Raw genomic sequence first — 16,012 nt, 5'->3', positions numbered from 1 at the left:
AAAATTCAAAATAATCATTGAAGTATTGCTGGTGATTTACTAAGAAAATAAAAACTGGATTTGTTGCAATAAAACGGACATAAAAGATAGGAGCAGTGAGTTACAAGGTTTGCAATGCATTGATTCTCCAAATTAGAGATTGGGTTATCCATCTCTTCTTCAAATTAGAGATTGGACTGCTGCTGAGGGAGAGAGGAATGGATGAAGAAGAGAGTAACCTCTTTCTCCTAGGAAATGGACAGTTCAAGGATCAGTTTTTACAATCTGAGTGAAAATTGTTTTTTTTTTTTTTATTAACAATTAATTCCAGTTTTTACATTAGATTGAAAATAACGTGACTGCCTAAATTTTGTGGATTTCCCTTGAGTCTATTAATTAATAATTAAAATTCAAAATAATCATTGAAGTATTGCTGGTGATTTACTAAGAAAATAAAAACTGGATTTGTTGCAATAAAACGGACATAAAAGATAGGAGCAGTGAGTTACAAGGTTTGCAATGCATTGATTCTCCAAATTAGAGATTGGGTTATCCATCTCTTCTTCAAATTAGAGATTGGACTGCTGCTGAGGGAGAGAGGAATGGATGAAGAAGAGAGTAACCTCTTTCTCCTAGGAAATGGACAGTTCAAGGATCAGTTTTTACAATCTGAGTGAAAATTGTTTTTTTTTTTTTATTAACAATTAATTCCAGTTTTTACATTAGATTGAAAATAAAGTGACTGCCTAAATTTTGTGGATTTCCCTTGAGTCTATTAATTAATAATTAAAATTCAAAATAATCATTGAAGTATTGCTGGTGATTTACTAAGAAAATAAAAACTGGATTTGTTGCAATAAAACGGACATAAAAGATAGGAGCAGTGAGTTACAAGGTTTGCAATGCATTGATTCTCCAAATTAGAGATTGGGTTATCCATCTCTTCTTCAAATTAGAGATTGGACTGCTGCTGAGGGAGAGAGGAATGGATGAAGAAGAGAGTAACCTCTTTCTCCTAGGAAATGGACAGTTCAAGGATCAGTTTTTACAATCTGAGTGAAAATTGTTTTTTTTTTTTATTAACAATTAATTCCAGTTTTTACATTAGATTGAAAATAACGTGACTGCCTAAATTTTGTGGATTTCCCTTGAGTCTATTAATTAATAATTAAAATTCAAAATAATCATTGAAGTATTGCTGGTGATTTACTAAGAAAATAAAAACTGGATTTGTTGCAATAAAACGGACATAAAAGATAGGAGCAGTGAGTTACAAGGTTTGCAATGCATTGATTCTCCAAATTAGAGATTGGGTTATCCATCTCTTCTTCAAATTAGAGATTGGACTGCTGCTGAGGGAGAGAGGAATGGATGAAGAAGAGAGTAACCTCTTTCTCCTAGGAAATGGACAGTTCAAGGATCAGTTTTTACAATCTGAGTGAAAATTGTTTTTTTTTTTATTAACAATTAATTCCAGTTTTTACATTAGATTGAAAATAACGTGACTGCCTAAATTTTGTGGATTTCCCTTGAGTCTATTAATTAATAATTAAAATTCAAAATAATCATTGAAGTATTGCTGGTGATTTACTAAGAAAATAAAAACTGGATTTGTTGCAATAAAACGGACATAAAAGATAGGAGCAGTGAGTTACAAGGTTTGCAATGCATTGATTCTCCAAATTAGAGATTGGGTTATCCATCTCTTCTTCAAATTAGAGATTGGACTGCTGCTGAGGGAGAGAGGAATGGATGAAGAAGAGAGTAACCTCTTTCTCCTAGGAAATGGACAGTTCAAGGATCAGTTTTTACAATCTGAGTGAAAATTGTTTTTTTTTTTATTAACAATTAATTCCAGTTTTTACATTAGATTGAAAATAACGTGACTGCCTAAATTTTGTGGATTTCCCTTGAGTCTATTAATTAATAATTAAAATTCAAAATAATCATTGAAGTATTGCTGGTGATTTACTAAGAAAATAAAAACTGGATTTGTTGCAATAAAACGGACATAAAAGATAGGAGCAGTGAGTTACAAGGTTTGCAATGCATTGATTCTCCAAATTAGAGATTGGGTTATCCATCTCTTCTTCAAATTAGAGATTGGACTGCTGCTGAGGGAGAGAGGAATGGATGAAGAAGAGAGTAACCTCTTTCTCCTAGGAAATGGACAGTTCAAGGATCAGTTTTTACAATCTGAGTGAAAATTGTTTTTTTTTTTTTATTAACAATTAATTCCAGTTTTTACATTAGATTGAAAATAACGTGACTGCCTAAATTTTGTGGATTTCCCTTGAGTCTATTAATTAATAATTAAAATTCAAAATAATCATTGAAGTATTGCTGGTGATTTACTAAGAAAATAAAAACTGGATTTGTTGCAATAAAACGGACATAAAAGATAGGAGCAGTGAGTTACAAGGTTTGCAATGCATTGATTCTCCAAATTAGAGATTGGGTTATCCATCTCTTCTTCAAATTAGAGATTGGACTGCTGCTGAGGGAGAGAGGAATGGATGAAGAAGAGAGTAACCTCTTTCTCCTAGGAAATGGACAGTTCAAGGATCAGTTTTTACAATCTGAGTGAAAATTGTTTTTTTTTTTATTAACAATTAATTCCAGTTTTTACATTAGATTGAAAATAAAGTGAATGCCTAAATTTTGTGGATTTCCCTTGAGTCTATTAATTAATAATTAAAATTCAAAATAATCATTGAAGTATTGCTGGTGATTTACTAAGAAAATAAAAACTGGATTTGTTGCAATAAAACGGACATAAAAGATAGGAGCAGTGAGTTACAAGGTTTGCAATGCATTGATTCTCCAAATTAGAGATTGGGAAATCCATCTCTTCTTCAAATTAGAGATTGGACTGCTGCTGAGGGAGAGAGGAATCGATGAAGAAGAGAGTAACCTCTTTCTCCTAGGAAATGGACAGTTCAAGGATCAGTTTTTACAATCTGAGTGAAAATTGTTTTTTTTTTTTTATTAACAATTAATTCCAGTTTTTACATTAGATTGAAAATAACGTGACTGCCTAAATTTTGTGGATTTCCCTTGAGTCTATTAATTAATAATTAAAATTCAAAATAATCATTGAAGTATTGCTGGTGATTTACTAAGAAAATAAAAACTGGATTTGTTGCAATAAAACGGACATAAAAGATAGGAGCAGTGAGTTACAAGGTTTGCAATGCATTGATTCTCCAAATTAGAGATTGGGTTATCCATCTCTTCTTCAAATTAGAGATTGGACTGCTGCTGAGGGAGAGAGGAATGGATGAAGAAGAGAGTAACCTCTTTCTCCTAGGAAATGGACAGTTCAAGGATCAGTTTTTACAATCTGAGTGAAAATTGTTTTTTTTTTTTATTAACAATTAATTCCAGTTTTTACATTAGATTGAAAATAACGTGACTGCCTAAATTTTGTGGATTTCCCTTGAGTCTATTAATTAATAATTAAAATTCAAAATAATCATTGAAGTATTGCTGGTGATTTACTAAGAAAATAAAAACTGGATTTGTTGCAATAAAACGGACTTAAAAGATAGGAGCAGTGAGTTACAAGGTTTGCAATGCATTGATTCTCCAAATTAGAGATTGGGTTATCCATCTCTTCTTCAAATTAGAGATTGGACTGCTGCTGAGGGAGAGAGGAATGGATGAAGAAGAGAGTAACCTCTTTCTCCTAGGAAATGGACAGTTCAAGGATCAGTTTTTACAATCTGAGTGAAAATTGTTTTTTTTTTTTATTAACAATTAATTCCAGTTTTTACATTAGATTGAAAATAACGTGACTGCCTAAATTTTGTGGATTTCCCTTGAGTCTATTAATTAATAATTAAAATTCAAAATAATCATTGAAGTATTGCTGGTGATTTACTAAGAAAATAAAAACTGGATTTGTTGCAATAAAACGGACTTAAAAGATAGGAGCAGTGAGTTACAAGGTTTGCAATGCATTGATTCTCCAAATTAGAGATTGGGTTATCCATCTCTTCTTCAAATTAGAGATTGGACTGCTGCTGAGGGAGAGAGGAATGGATGAAGAAGAGAGTAACCTCTTTCTCCTAGGAAATGGACAGTTCAAGGATCAGTTTTTACAATCTGAGTGAAAATTGTTTTTTTTTTTTTATTAACAATTAATTCCAGTTTTTACATTAGATTGAAAATAACGTGACTGCCTAAATTTTGTGGATTTCCCTTGAGTCTATTAATTAATAATTAAAATTCAAAATAATCATTGAAGTATTGCTGGTGATTTACTAAGAAAATAAAAACTGGATTTGTTGCAATAAAACGGACATAAAAGATAGGAGCAGTGAGTTACAAGGTTTGCAATGCATTGATTCTCCAAATTAGAGATTGGGTTATCCATCTCTTCTTCAAATTAGAGATTGGACTGCTGCTGAGGGAGAGAGGAATGGATGAAGAAGAGAGTAACCTCTTTCTCCTAGGAAATGGACAGTTCAAGGATCAGTTTTTACAATCAAAGGTATAGGGCAATGGATTTGATAATTCCTGTTTTGGGTTTTTCAGTGAAAATTTGAACAAGAACCAAATAAAGAGCTTAATGTATGTTCAATCCATATAAATAAAACAAAGAATATATATATATATATATATATATATATATGTTCCTTATATAAACCCACAGTTTATATCGGATCTCTTTTCTCTTGACCAAATTTGGCAGGCAGGTGGGAACATAGGTGGGTTTTCGATCACCAAAAAGTACCACACCATTCAAATTTTAATTTTAGGACTTGAAAAATGGCTCTCTCTATCCGCAATAATTATCCAATTGGCTTGATTTTAGTCTCATTCGAAAGCCTGCAAAAAATACCTCTTAAGAAAAAATAGTTTCCTCTGGAAATGAAACCACCAAGACCCTAAAATCACCAACAGAAAAGTTATAAGCATTTTTTAAGTGAAGGAAAATCAACTTTGAATGGAAAATTTATTGTCTGCAAGAGCTCAGTTTTAATTAGCACGAATAAAATCATTGAAAAGAAAGATCTGTTGCCATTTTTTTTCTTGACTGTGAACAAAAAAAAAAAAGGTTTTTGTTTTGAGACTTTTCCTGTAATCAGGAGATTTAAAATTTTTCTTTTGGTTTTTTTTCCGCAATCTATCAGGAAATTTTACAGTTTTTTTTTTTTTTTTTTTTGTTCAAGCCTGATTGTGTCACTTGACGGAACTTTTATTTTTGAGGTAGAACATGTAAAGCCGAGAGGCGCAGCTAGTTTAACATAAAATATACCATTTTTACAATATAATTTTGTTATTTAAGCAAAAGTTACAAAAGTGAAGAAAAGCCAAAATACCTTTTGAGATTTTTGTGAAACCATAATGGTAATTTCCAAATCATATGTGCCAAGAGCAACATCAATAAGATCATTAACATCAACCAAATACAGCAGAAAGTTAAGAGCACTGTCAACCAAAGTTTGGGTGCTCTTTTGATCAGAAGTATCTATAAAATAAAAACATCGCGACGAGCTTATATCAATGATCTCTAAACTTAGCAATGGAACATATAACATAGTGAGAAATGCAAACTTACTGGAATGTAAGCATAGCAGATCACAAATACTTTTTGAAACTACATACTTGAGAAATGGTTAAAACAGCAAAAGATAGATGGTTAAACATTGTTCCTTTTATTGCAAGGCACTATTTAAAACTTTATTTGACCTACAGGTAGTTATTAAAATAATGGAAACACCTGTGAATGAAAGTGACATTTTTGAATGCGTTTCGTAAGTCATAAAAAATAAAACTAGATATGTTTTTTTTTTTTAAATAAATAAATAAATAGTAATGTAAGTATTCTGGTAGTATATGGTGGTTTAATGAAAGTTCTGGAAGTCTTGGATTTTTTTCAAGCCCGTGAAAAGTCAGATTTTGTCAAATTTTTAAAGAGGCCAAATTATTGGAGCGCGTCTAGCTGGAGCAAGTGTAACTGAAACATCTCAACTTTTTGGCGTTTCCAGAAGTACAGTATCTAAATCAGCGGTTCCCAACCTTTTCCCCCTTGCGAACCCCTTTCTAACTCCGAAAGAAGTTGGTGAACCCCTTGAGTACTAAGTAAGAAAAAAAAAACATGCCGCACACACACACACACAGCAGAATACGAACTAAATTATCTCTAAAAAAAGGAATGCAAAACAAATTCACCAAAAAATTTTTCTGACACAAGGGTACATTTATGCCTATTATCACTAAATCAGAAGTCAATAAAAGAATGATCTTTAAAATATCTCTCAGGGAGCTGTCTCAGATTAACTAAATGAACTTTTTTCTTATAGGAAAATGAGAAAGATCTCTAGGTTTAAGTCTTCTTGAAAAGGACTACGAGCCTAGCTATTTGATAAGGATATACTGCGAACATTAATCGTTTGATTCCTGAAGAATTTTCTTGTAATTATGCTATAAGTAAGGAGTAAAATGCGTATATTGAAAAATAATAGAAGCCTCTATTTTCAAAATACACATTCACTCTAATTTTTAAAAAAGAGGTAATTTTTAACAGAACAAATATTTTCTACACAAATTTCATAAATTCCTTATTTACATACAGCGTAAATTAAGTTGCATCGTTAAATTCTGTTGATTTTTTTTAAAACTGCGGAAACCTTACACTGCTACTTTCACTCACGAAAACTTTCTATTGTACTTAATTTTTCATACATCCTATGGTATTCTTGGATTGCTAGCCATTCTTTCCCCTTTTTCGACTATAAAGCTCGAAGTAAATTGCAGTCAATGTAGTGTGAGAATCATAGCAACTAACAACAGCGTGATCTCACTTCTATCCATTTTTGATTCAACACAAGAGAAGAGTGATAGCTCTTCGTCGGACTCAAATGGTAAAGAAACTAAACATCAAAATATTTTAGGCGCTCGCATATGCTCCAAGTAATGTTTTCACCAAGTTTACTCAATCTTTCCAATCAAAAGTTTCTGAGGAAACGAACACTTTCAAATTCTTTCATCTGAGGATTGTATTCATTAGTAGAGCTTTTATAGCATGGCTTCAGGGCTATCCCCTATCATTGTCAATGGAAGTGCTAAAATGGGCACTTTGCAATGACAGATTAAATTATTAAAATGTAAAATATGTCAGGAAGTATGCAAATATTTTCATGCAAAGAGTATAAAATGTGTGAGAGACAAATGAATAAAAAAGAGGAGCAAAGTTTGTTTGAAACTGCTTGAACATGAGACTTCATCAGAAACAGTCATGTTAAAACTCCTCCATTACAATTTGTTTTTCGCGAACCCCCTGAAAACCTCTTGAGAAACCCCGGTTGGGAACAGCTGATCTAAAGGCATGACAGCATACACACAGCATGGTAAGACAAGCTTGGCAAGCAAAATAGTGGGCCAAAAGAAAAGCTCAGTGAAAGAAACAGAGGGGTATTGTAAGTGGAATCAGAACTCAATCACCATCTGGATTCACCAGTGTGAGCGATTACAGTTAGTAGAGCCCTTTTATAAACATAATACTTGCCGTCAGAGTAGCGATTCCCAAAATTTTTTCCAAGTGTTTCCATTATTTTGGTACCTACCTGTAAATCTATTTCTACTTTAAGATTAATAATTAACAATTATTTCATTAAAAAAAACATGTAGCTATCAGGAAATTCAAACTTTTTTTAAAAGAAAAAGTGAAAGTTTAATTGAGTTCTGTGATCACACATCACAAAGCAATGAATTTGTTTCAGTAGTTCAGCAGGACAAAACTTTCAAGAGTTCTCACTAAAAAATGAGAACAGTGGACAACTGATATTTTTGAACTAAAGTGAAATGACTAGAACAATACTACAAAAAATAAATTAGTAAATGCTGTTTGTATCACAAAATTTACCACTGCAGCAGAAATATGCAAGATAAATTACAAATACAAAATACATATGTGATGACCAGAAAAGGGTCTGGGCCCAGCGAGACTGATCCTAGTGCTGCAATTTAAAAAAAAAAAGTCTGCATACAAAATACAGAAAATTCTAAATTTCACAAGCAGAAAATTTTCTCAAAAAATTATACCACATATTCGCTAATTGGGGAGTTTTAACATGGAATTATAAACATCATGTTAATATTTTAATTATTACAGTTAAATAATAAGTATTAATGATCTCAAACAGTATCAATTTGACTGAACACCAAACATACTGCAAACAACATGGCAAATTATTTAGCTCTTAGCAATAAAAATATCATATACAGGGGGGGGGGGTCGCTCACACAACACGGTTAATTTGTTCCGTACAGTATCAAAACTGTTATACGAGACTTTTTTAAAAATAACTTTTTAACTTATTTTTTACACTAATATATCACGTCCATAGTAAAAATCATGTCAATACGTATCGTGTTGTATCGAAACCCTATTTTGTGTTATATCAAAACCATGTTATACGAGACTTAGAAATAATGTGAATCAAGGGATGTGTATCATGTTATACTGGAACTAAGTTTCATAAAACAAAGTAAAACCATATAAGAGTTATTATCAAACGTTAACGGAATGTATTAAACAAAAATGAAATTCAATCTTTTTATAAATAACCTTCGTGTTGTATCAAATCCATGATGCATTAAATTCAAGTTTCGTACTATGTGTAATATCGAAACAGTGTATTAATCATCACAAAATTTGGTACCGTGTAATATCGAAACCGTGTTGTACAAGTACCGTGTTATACCAGGGATGCCTGTATTTAAATTCAGTTCTGAACTGAGTTATGGTAAAAGGCCAGAGTGTATGTATAATGCACATAATTTGAGTAAAATGAAATAAAATTTTATTAGTTATATTTGAAACGATTTAGAAGATAAAATCAACCAGCATACCTTTCAGCTTTTTGAGTCTCACTAAAGCCTTGTCAAGCTCAGGTTCAGTCTTCTTAGCATATGTAGCAATGAGTGTCTGATAATATCTACAATTGAAAATAAACACTTAATTACTTTCATGGTTTTCAATCAAGAAACCACAACACAATATCAAAACTTGAGAACTTCGTGGAATAGGAAAATACTTTACATAGATAAGATTGATAACTTAAAATTAGGGCTGCGTTTCCTCAGCACAGAGGATAAGCCATGCAACTAATGAATTAAGTAAGCAATAAGAACTATAGTTCGACCACAAATAAATGAACCTTGTCGATTATTTGAGAAAACGAGTTTATTCCTCAAAATAAGTAGAGAAGGAAGGTATTTTGCTTCGTGGAGATGTCTTTGAAGATGTCTGGATTTTGACCGATAGCCATAGTGCCATTCAACACCTGAGCAATCGGACAAGGGTTGGAAACGATACTTTAGTGACAAATCTGGAAAATTGAAAAGCATGCATATCACAACATCACATGATTTTTTTTCAATGGATTCCCTCACATATTGGTATCCTGGGCAATGAGACAGCCGATCTTCTTGCCAAAGAGGGCTCTTCTGAGCCTTTAATCTCTCCTGGGAGTCTTACATCATCTGAGATCTGTTCAAAGTTTAAGACTTCATATAGGAATCTGTTTGAGATGCCTCAACTTCACTCCTGGCATTCTGAAAAATCCAAAGCCCTTGCTCTTGGTGCAGATAGAACCATCCAGGTCAAGATCAGTACACTCAAGAGTGGTCATACTAAAGAACATTATTTTTACCAGCGGAGAGAAAAGCTTCCAGACTTGCACTAAATGTGCTTAAGCTGATGCCTCTCCTTCCCACCTTCTTGCATGTTTGGGACTCACATATGAAGATTTATCGACCAATCCGCTTTTAGTGTATGACTTCTTATCGATTTATAAACTCTTGGACCTGGTCTAGCATCGACTATGTCATGGGGGATAAGCCACAACAACAGCAACACAACAACAGAGAAGGAAAAAATGACACTTGCCATATTTTGGAGTTTAGCAACATTTTGGCGATATGAAAAAAAAATGTACTCCTAGAATATGATTGTTATGTGATTATTTAAACCTGAAAGGTTAAAGTTTCAGCAATAACCGCATTAAGTTGGCGAAAAAGGTACAAGCTCTGCATTCTTTACTGCAACCCTACTCTCGCCAGTTTTCAATTCAAATTAATTATAGGAGGCGTTTTCTCTGACCAATGGTTGCTGAAAGAGGTTAAACCAAGACCCACCCACTTATGTAGGATGTATTCTGTTCAATAAAACATCTGCATTGACAACATAAAATGGAAATGCTTCACCTCTTCGGCTCATTTCTTAAATTTGAAGGTGATGTATTCAAGCTCTAAAGCCAATAACGCACTTGTCAATTCCGTTCTTCAACTTTCCTCTCTGTATCACCCCTTCACGAAAATCAACACTTTTGAAACAGGGCAGGATGAAGGGTCAACTCTTTGCGGTCAGACTTTATTACACAAGTCATACCAGAAAACTATGGTTGAGCTTCAGGCCATTGACTTAGGAGGTCACAAACAGGCTGCTATTCTCTTCTCCAGAGGTGGATTGATCATGCCGCAATCGGGAAGTGTCGTCACGACATAGGGGGGGGGGGGGATCCAAAACAGCACATGGAAAATATTATACGTAGCACAGTTTATTGTAAGCCAAATGTTATTTTTAAATGTTATCTAAAGATCGTTGAAGAGAAACACTCCACTTTCTTTTAATACATAAAAGATAGCTTTTAAAACAATAAAAGGCTTCACAATCAAGAATTCTTTTCATCACCTAATAACTAAATACAAAATTTGGCTTTCCTACCATATAATTTACTCTTAAACAATATACAGTCAGATTCTGATTTAACAAATTTTGCAATTTAGCGAATTTTTCTTTTTCCCCCGACTAAAATGAAGGTAAAACTCCCTATTTACCAAATATTAAATCCCGAACTAACGAATAATTTTAACAGTCAATTTTTTTTTTATTCATTTGTGTTAGGAAATATTGGATCGCTTTCCAAATATTATCCATGTTGTCCGAAGCAGAAAAATACCTTCCTTGGAATCAGCACTTTTAACGGGCGAGGCGGCAACCAATGTACAGCGATTCTGATGCAGAAAGGGATGGTGAAACGATCATTAAAATTTACATTTTCAAATGCTTTACACGGCCTGAAAACTGTAAAAACATTTCTCAAGCATTTGTTATTTGACATTTGAGAGCCTCAGAGACCCCTGCACTTGCCAATTGCTTGGCTTAACATTTCTCATGCAGCAGGCTGTAAATGACAATGACACAGCATTTTCTTCTTTCTATAAAGTTGAAAGTGAACTACTTTGAGCCAAGTATCAAGGAAATTGTCAAACATCTATTACACAGCACTTTAAAATTTCAAATTAAATAGTGCATAGTAAGTCGCGGAATGCTGAATAAAAAGTATACACTTTCTAATTATTGATATTGTTGCCCAGTTGCTTATTAGGGCTTTTAGATAAGGTAAGTGCACATTTTACCTTTTTTTTTTCACACCCCGATATTACGAATAACACCGATTTGACATATAAAAGTTTTGGTCCTGATGAATTCGTTAAACCAGGGTCTGACTGCAAAAACAATATTATAATGCAATATAAACATTGAAAACTATTGCAAAATTATTATCAAAACAATTACTTATCATCATTCACTGCTTCTAAGACTTCCCGAAAGGAATCGCATAGAGTATTCACTTTACTTTTTATCATTTCAACACAAGGATCTTTTTGTCTTCCCCTATAAGCAAAGGAATACAAAGTCTCTCGCACATCTTCGTTTCTAGATAGGAAAGAAAAAATAGCTTTAATGAAGCTAAAATACATTATAAACACTATTACTTCAAAACTGATATCTTAGAACCCCCTCCTAACAGACATCCCTCCTATGTGGACAGCTTTTAATTCCCTGGCAGGAAGGCAGTAATGTATTAGAAACCTCTCTCACACTGACACTTTTTTAGAACTCATTTACATTTATATGTCTCTTTTGCAGACAAATTATTTCAGGCATAAAAAATTAAGAGAAAAAAATAATTGAACATTGGAAAGCTTTACATTTATTAAGTTGATATGAAATGTACTTGTTTTATGGAGAGTTCTGTAGGATTGATATAGTAATAAACAATGGAGGCTGTGGATCATCAGAAACATAAATATATGAATGCTATATTATAAGCACACTTAATTTCATTTTTAATCTTAATTATACCTGTGAATGCATGATTTCATATAGCTTGCCATTAGATGGCAGGCAACATGAAATCAAATGATTGTAGATTTAATATAACAATCAATAATTGTAGATAATTGAAATATTTGTAGCCTGTCATTGGAAATTAAAAAAAAAAAAAAAAAGATTTTGTATAAAGGGATCATTTTAAGTAAGAATTAGCTAGAATTGTGCCAGAAGAATTTGCAAGGAATTTTTCTTTCTGTGAAGTGCTTTATATAATTACATATTACACTTCAAAACTAGTAAATTCAAAAAATATGCAGACGTTAGAGTGCATAAAAATAATAAAATTATAAAACTCATGCCCTGTGGTCACCCCTCATTTACAGGTAAAAATGTTTGCCATGTTAGTGTTCGTCTTGGAGGGTTTTTACTGACTGAAACACACAATGTGATACAGTTTACAACAAATGTTGAACAAACATTCATTTAATTGTTTCTAACTTATTTTTTCCAAGTAAAATTTTTAAAAAATTATTATTCCAGAAAGAATGGTTGGAAAATAATTATGAAGGAAATGATTATGCCTTTCTCAATGTGTATAAAATGAATAACGAATTGCAAAATTTATGGACAGTGAGTGCTGACAAAATCTGGCCATATATCCTGCTTTACATGACATTGACAGAGTTTCTCTTCAATTTAAAACTAGTATGTTGTGGCCATCACGAAACTTTCTTCTATATCTTTCTTATGATTCTGATCCCTCCCCATGCTTGACGAGGAAGCAATATTCCCAACAGAAACAAAAAAACACATGCAAAAAACTTGACGACCATCTCAATGTCTGAAGTATCGCAAAATCAAAGCAAAAAGCAAAAATTGAAAGTTATTTTAAAAGCCTTGCTTGAATTAATTACAAATATTTTATTCGTTAACAAACATAAGATGGCAGCAGTTAAAAATTTTAAATCATTTTGAGATAATATTTCCGATCATTTCCATACAATTAAAATCACAAGAAATATGCAGACGACAATCTATTACGATTTATCTTTCTTATTGTTGCATTAATATAGACATTTTTATTCGAAAAAAAAAAATCAACACCTCTTGGAGCGATTGGCGTCAAAATTGAACCAAAGCCTGTTTACATATGGATTCACATATATTCCAAATTTCGTCCAAAACGTAGCATTACTTCTTGAGATATGGCACTCAAAATGGAAAAAAAGAACGTTCGATTGCGCCACCCCCTTTTTCAGCTGTTGACACCAAAATAAAATCAGCTCTTATACCCTCTAAGGGCTACTTGTCGATAAATTTTTGTTTGATTCCGTTTGTTATTTCTTGAGATACAGCATTCACAATTGACGAAATAAAACGTTCTATAGCTCAACTTCGGTTTGAGCTAGTGACACCAAAATTGAATCAGCACCTATTACTGTTAAGGGCAACATATGGACCAAATTTTGTTTGATTCCGCCGGTTAGTTCCTGGGTAATAGCGGTCACGCAAAATTAAAAAAACATCCCATTGCTCCACCCCCCTTGGAGGAATTCGCACCAAAAACCAATGGGCACAAGTTCACATAAGGGCACATGTGTGTACCAAATTTTGTTCGATTTCATGCGGTAGTTTTTGCTGTAGAGCGGCCACAAAAAACTGGTCACACACAGACGTGACACACACACACGGACACACATACACACAGACAGACATTTTCCAAAAATGGTCGAAATGAACTCAGCACACCTCAAAAGGTTCCAATCCGTCAAAATTCGAAATTCGAAAGTTTGCACCAATCCAATACTTTCTTCTATATATTAGATATAGAAGAAAGTAAAAACGAAATTCAGGGATTTAGAAAACAATTTTTTAGAAAACAATTGAAAATTATAGACTCTAGTTTTGATTTTGTGACTTTAATACAAATCTAAAAATTTTGATTTCCTTTGAAACATAAGCAAAAACAAATAGTATGCATTTTGATATCAGAACTTTGATTATTCATTATATAATACTTCTTTCCACTGATATGGTAAGTCTTATGGTTAATATTTGCTTGACACGTGAAATGAATTCTGGTTTTGACTCTGTGGCTAAAAAATATAAAAACCTACTTCCTGCAGCAGTTGATAATGAAAATATGTTTTTTCAGATCTGTTTTTAATTTTACAGGTTTTAAACAAAATTAATGATTTTCCTTGATTTTTCCATGATTTATGATCAAAACAAAATTTCGTAACTATTCCAGGTTTTCCAGCCCCCCGTCCCTCCCCCTTTGACTGAAGGGAACTCTGGCATAGATTACAATGAGCTTGCAATTATACAAATGAAGGCATACAAATATACTTCATTAGAACAGATTATGGTTTCACAGTATACTTTGATGACTTAAGACTATTTTTTTTAACTGCATAACATTTTGCTTAAAAAACTGATTTCTCTACAGATTTTAGTATAGGAGACATTTTTGACTCTTGAAATTTTCATAAAAGCCCAGAATGCTGTTTCCTTAATGTAAAATTCTACGCCACTTTCACAGGTGGAATTATGCTCAATCAAAATCACTTCAATTTATTGAAGTAGAGAAATAAAAATGCTTTAATCTCACGAAAAAAAAATAAGAGACTTTAAAAACGGAAACACACGCTTAAGAAAACAAAAAACATCACTAATGAATCTCTTATTAATAATGTCTTTCAGTTTTGTTTTGTTTTCTTCATACAAAACAGTAAATACGCTATGTACTAATTCATGATATACAAAAAACAAAAGATCAACTTACTTTAAACTTGCCAAAAATAGATTAAGATTATTAGGGGAGTTCAACTGTTCAATGACATTCTTTACATTTTCTAAAAATTGCTGTAAAAAAGTAAAAGATACAAATTAATCAAAAATAAATATATTTTTAAACACAATTAGAGAGTTACACTTTAAACCAGAAAAAAAAAATTAAACCTCTTCAATATAGCACCAATTACTAACATGTATAAACCTAATGAACTTTACAAAAGCATACATATATGTAAACTAAAGTGAATATATACCTAACTAGAGGACCCGACAGACGTTGTTCTGTTCAAACTTTGTAAATTGAAAAGATACAAAAATTTCAATAAACTATCAAGTGTTTGAACCGTTTTGTTGAAAAAAATAAGTAAAAAGAAAGCGTTTTAAGCTGCTTGGTGTCAGAATGCGTATGTTTGTTACAACTTGATTTATCTAATCAGCAGTTGTTTTATTAACTATTTTTTCTCCCGTACTCGATGGTTTATTCCTTCAGCCATACTGAAAGGATAAAAACCGTCCTCAGATATTAAGTGTAAGAAACTAACTACCCATCTAGAACAAACGGGAAATCCCGCTGCAACATCCCCCATACGAAAAAGAATGAAACAAACGAAAGGATATCGTTTAAAAAAATGATGAAGGTAACAGTTCTCTGAATAAGTGAAAATCACTCATCCCCCCCCTCCGATGTAAAATAAACATTCTTCAACTAAAATGACTAAACACTCTTTAAAAACGAAAAACAACTCTTTGCAATTTGAAATATTTCGCCACATAAACAAAAAATACACTAAATTACATTAACAGTAGCTTTAAAATGTAAACAAATTATCATGCAACTCTATTGTTTATAGCCAAAGTCGCCACGCCACCACGTTACTGTAATCCAGCCGATCAGTAAGCAAAGCTGACTCCGACCGATTAGCGGTCCGATCTTTTGAACGAAAACTTTTAAAACTTCATATATTGCCTAATTTGTTCTTTCCGCCAAAGATAAAGACCTTCCACTGCACTTATCTTTTGTGTACAGAACTACCCTGTTGTAATTTATCTGGATGAAAAAAAAATTTGTTTAGTCTTTAAATTCCATCATTCCTTTAATAATGT

The 16,012-nt window shown here is 32.5% G+C and overlaps 1 protein-coding gene across 1 annotated transcript in view; it reads right to left on the bottom strand.

The window, feature by feature from the left end:
• LOC129229817 (putative elongator complex protein 1) overlaps positions 1-16,012 on the bottom strand; it is a 128,172-nt gene that overhangs the window by 24,383 nt on the left and 87,777 nt on the right. Inside the window, exons 20-23 of the mRNA XM_054864192.1 lie at positions 14,898-14,977; positions 11,573-11,713; positions 8,842-8,927; positions 5,307-5,455 (exon numbers count right to left, since the gene is read on the bottom strand). Of these exons, the coding sequence (XP_054720167.1) occupies positions 5,307-5,455; positions 8,842-8,927; positions 11,573-11,713; positions 14,898-14,977 (456 nt within the window). The remainder of the gene's footprint in view (positions 1-5,306; positions 5,456-8,841; positions 8,928-11,572; positions 11,714-14,897; positions 14,978-16,012) is intronic.

This window comes from Uloborus diversus, chromosome 9, assembly GCF_026930045.1.
Source record: "Uloborus diversus isolate 005 chromosome 9, Udiv.v.3.1, whole genome shotgun sequence".
Lineage (NCBI taxonomy): Eukaryota > Metazoa > Arthropoda > Arachnida > Araneae > Uloboridae > Uloborus > Uloborus diversus.
Note: the sequence above shows the minus strand (reverse complement) of the source record. Positions and strands in the feature narration are given on the sequence as shown.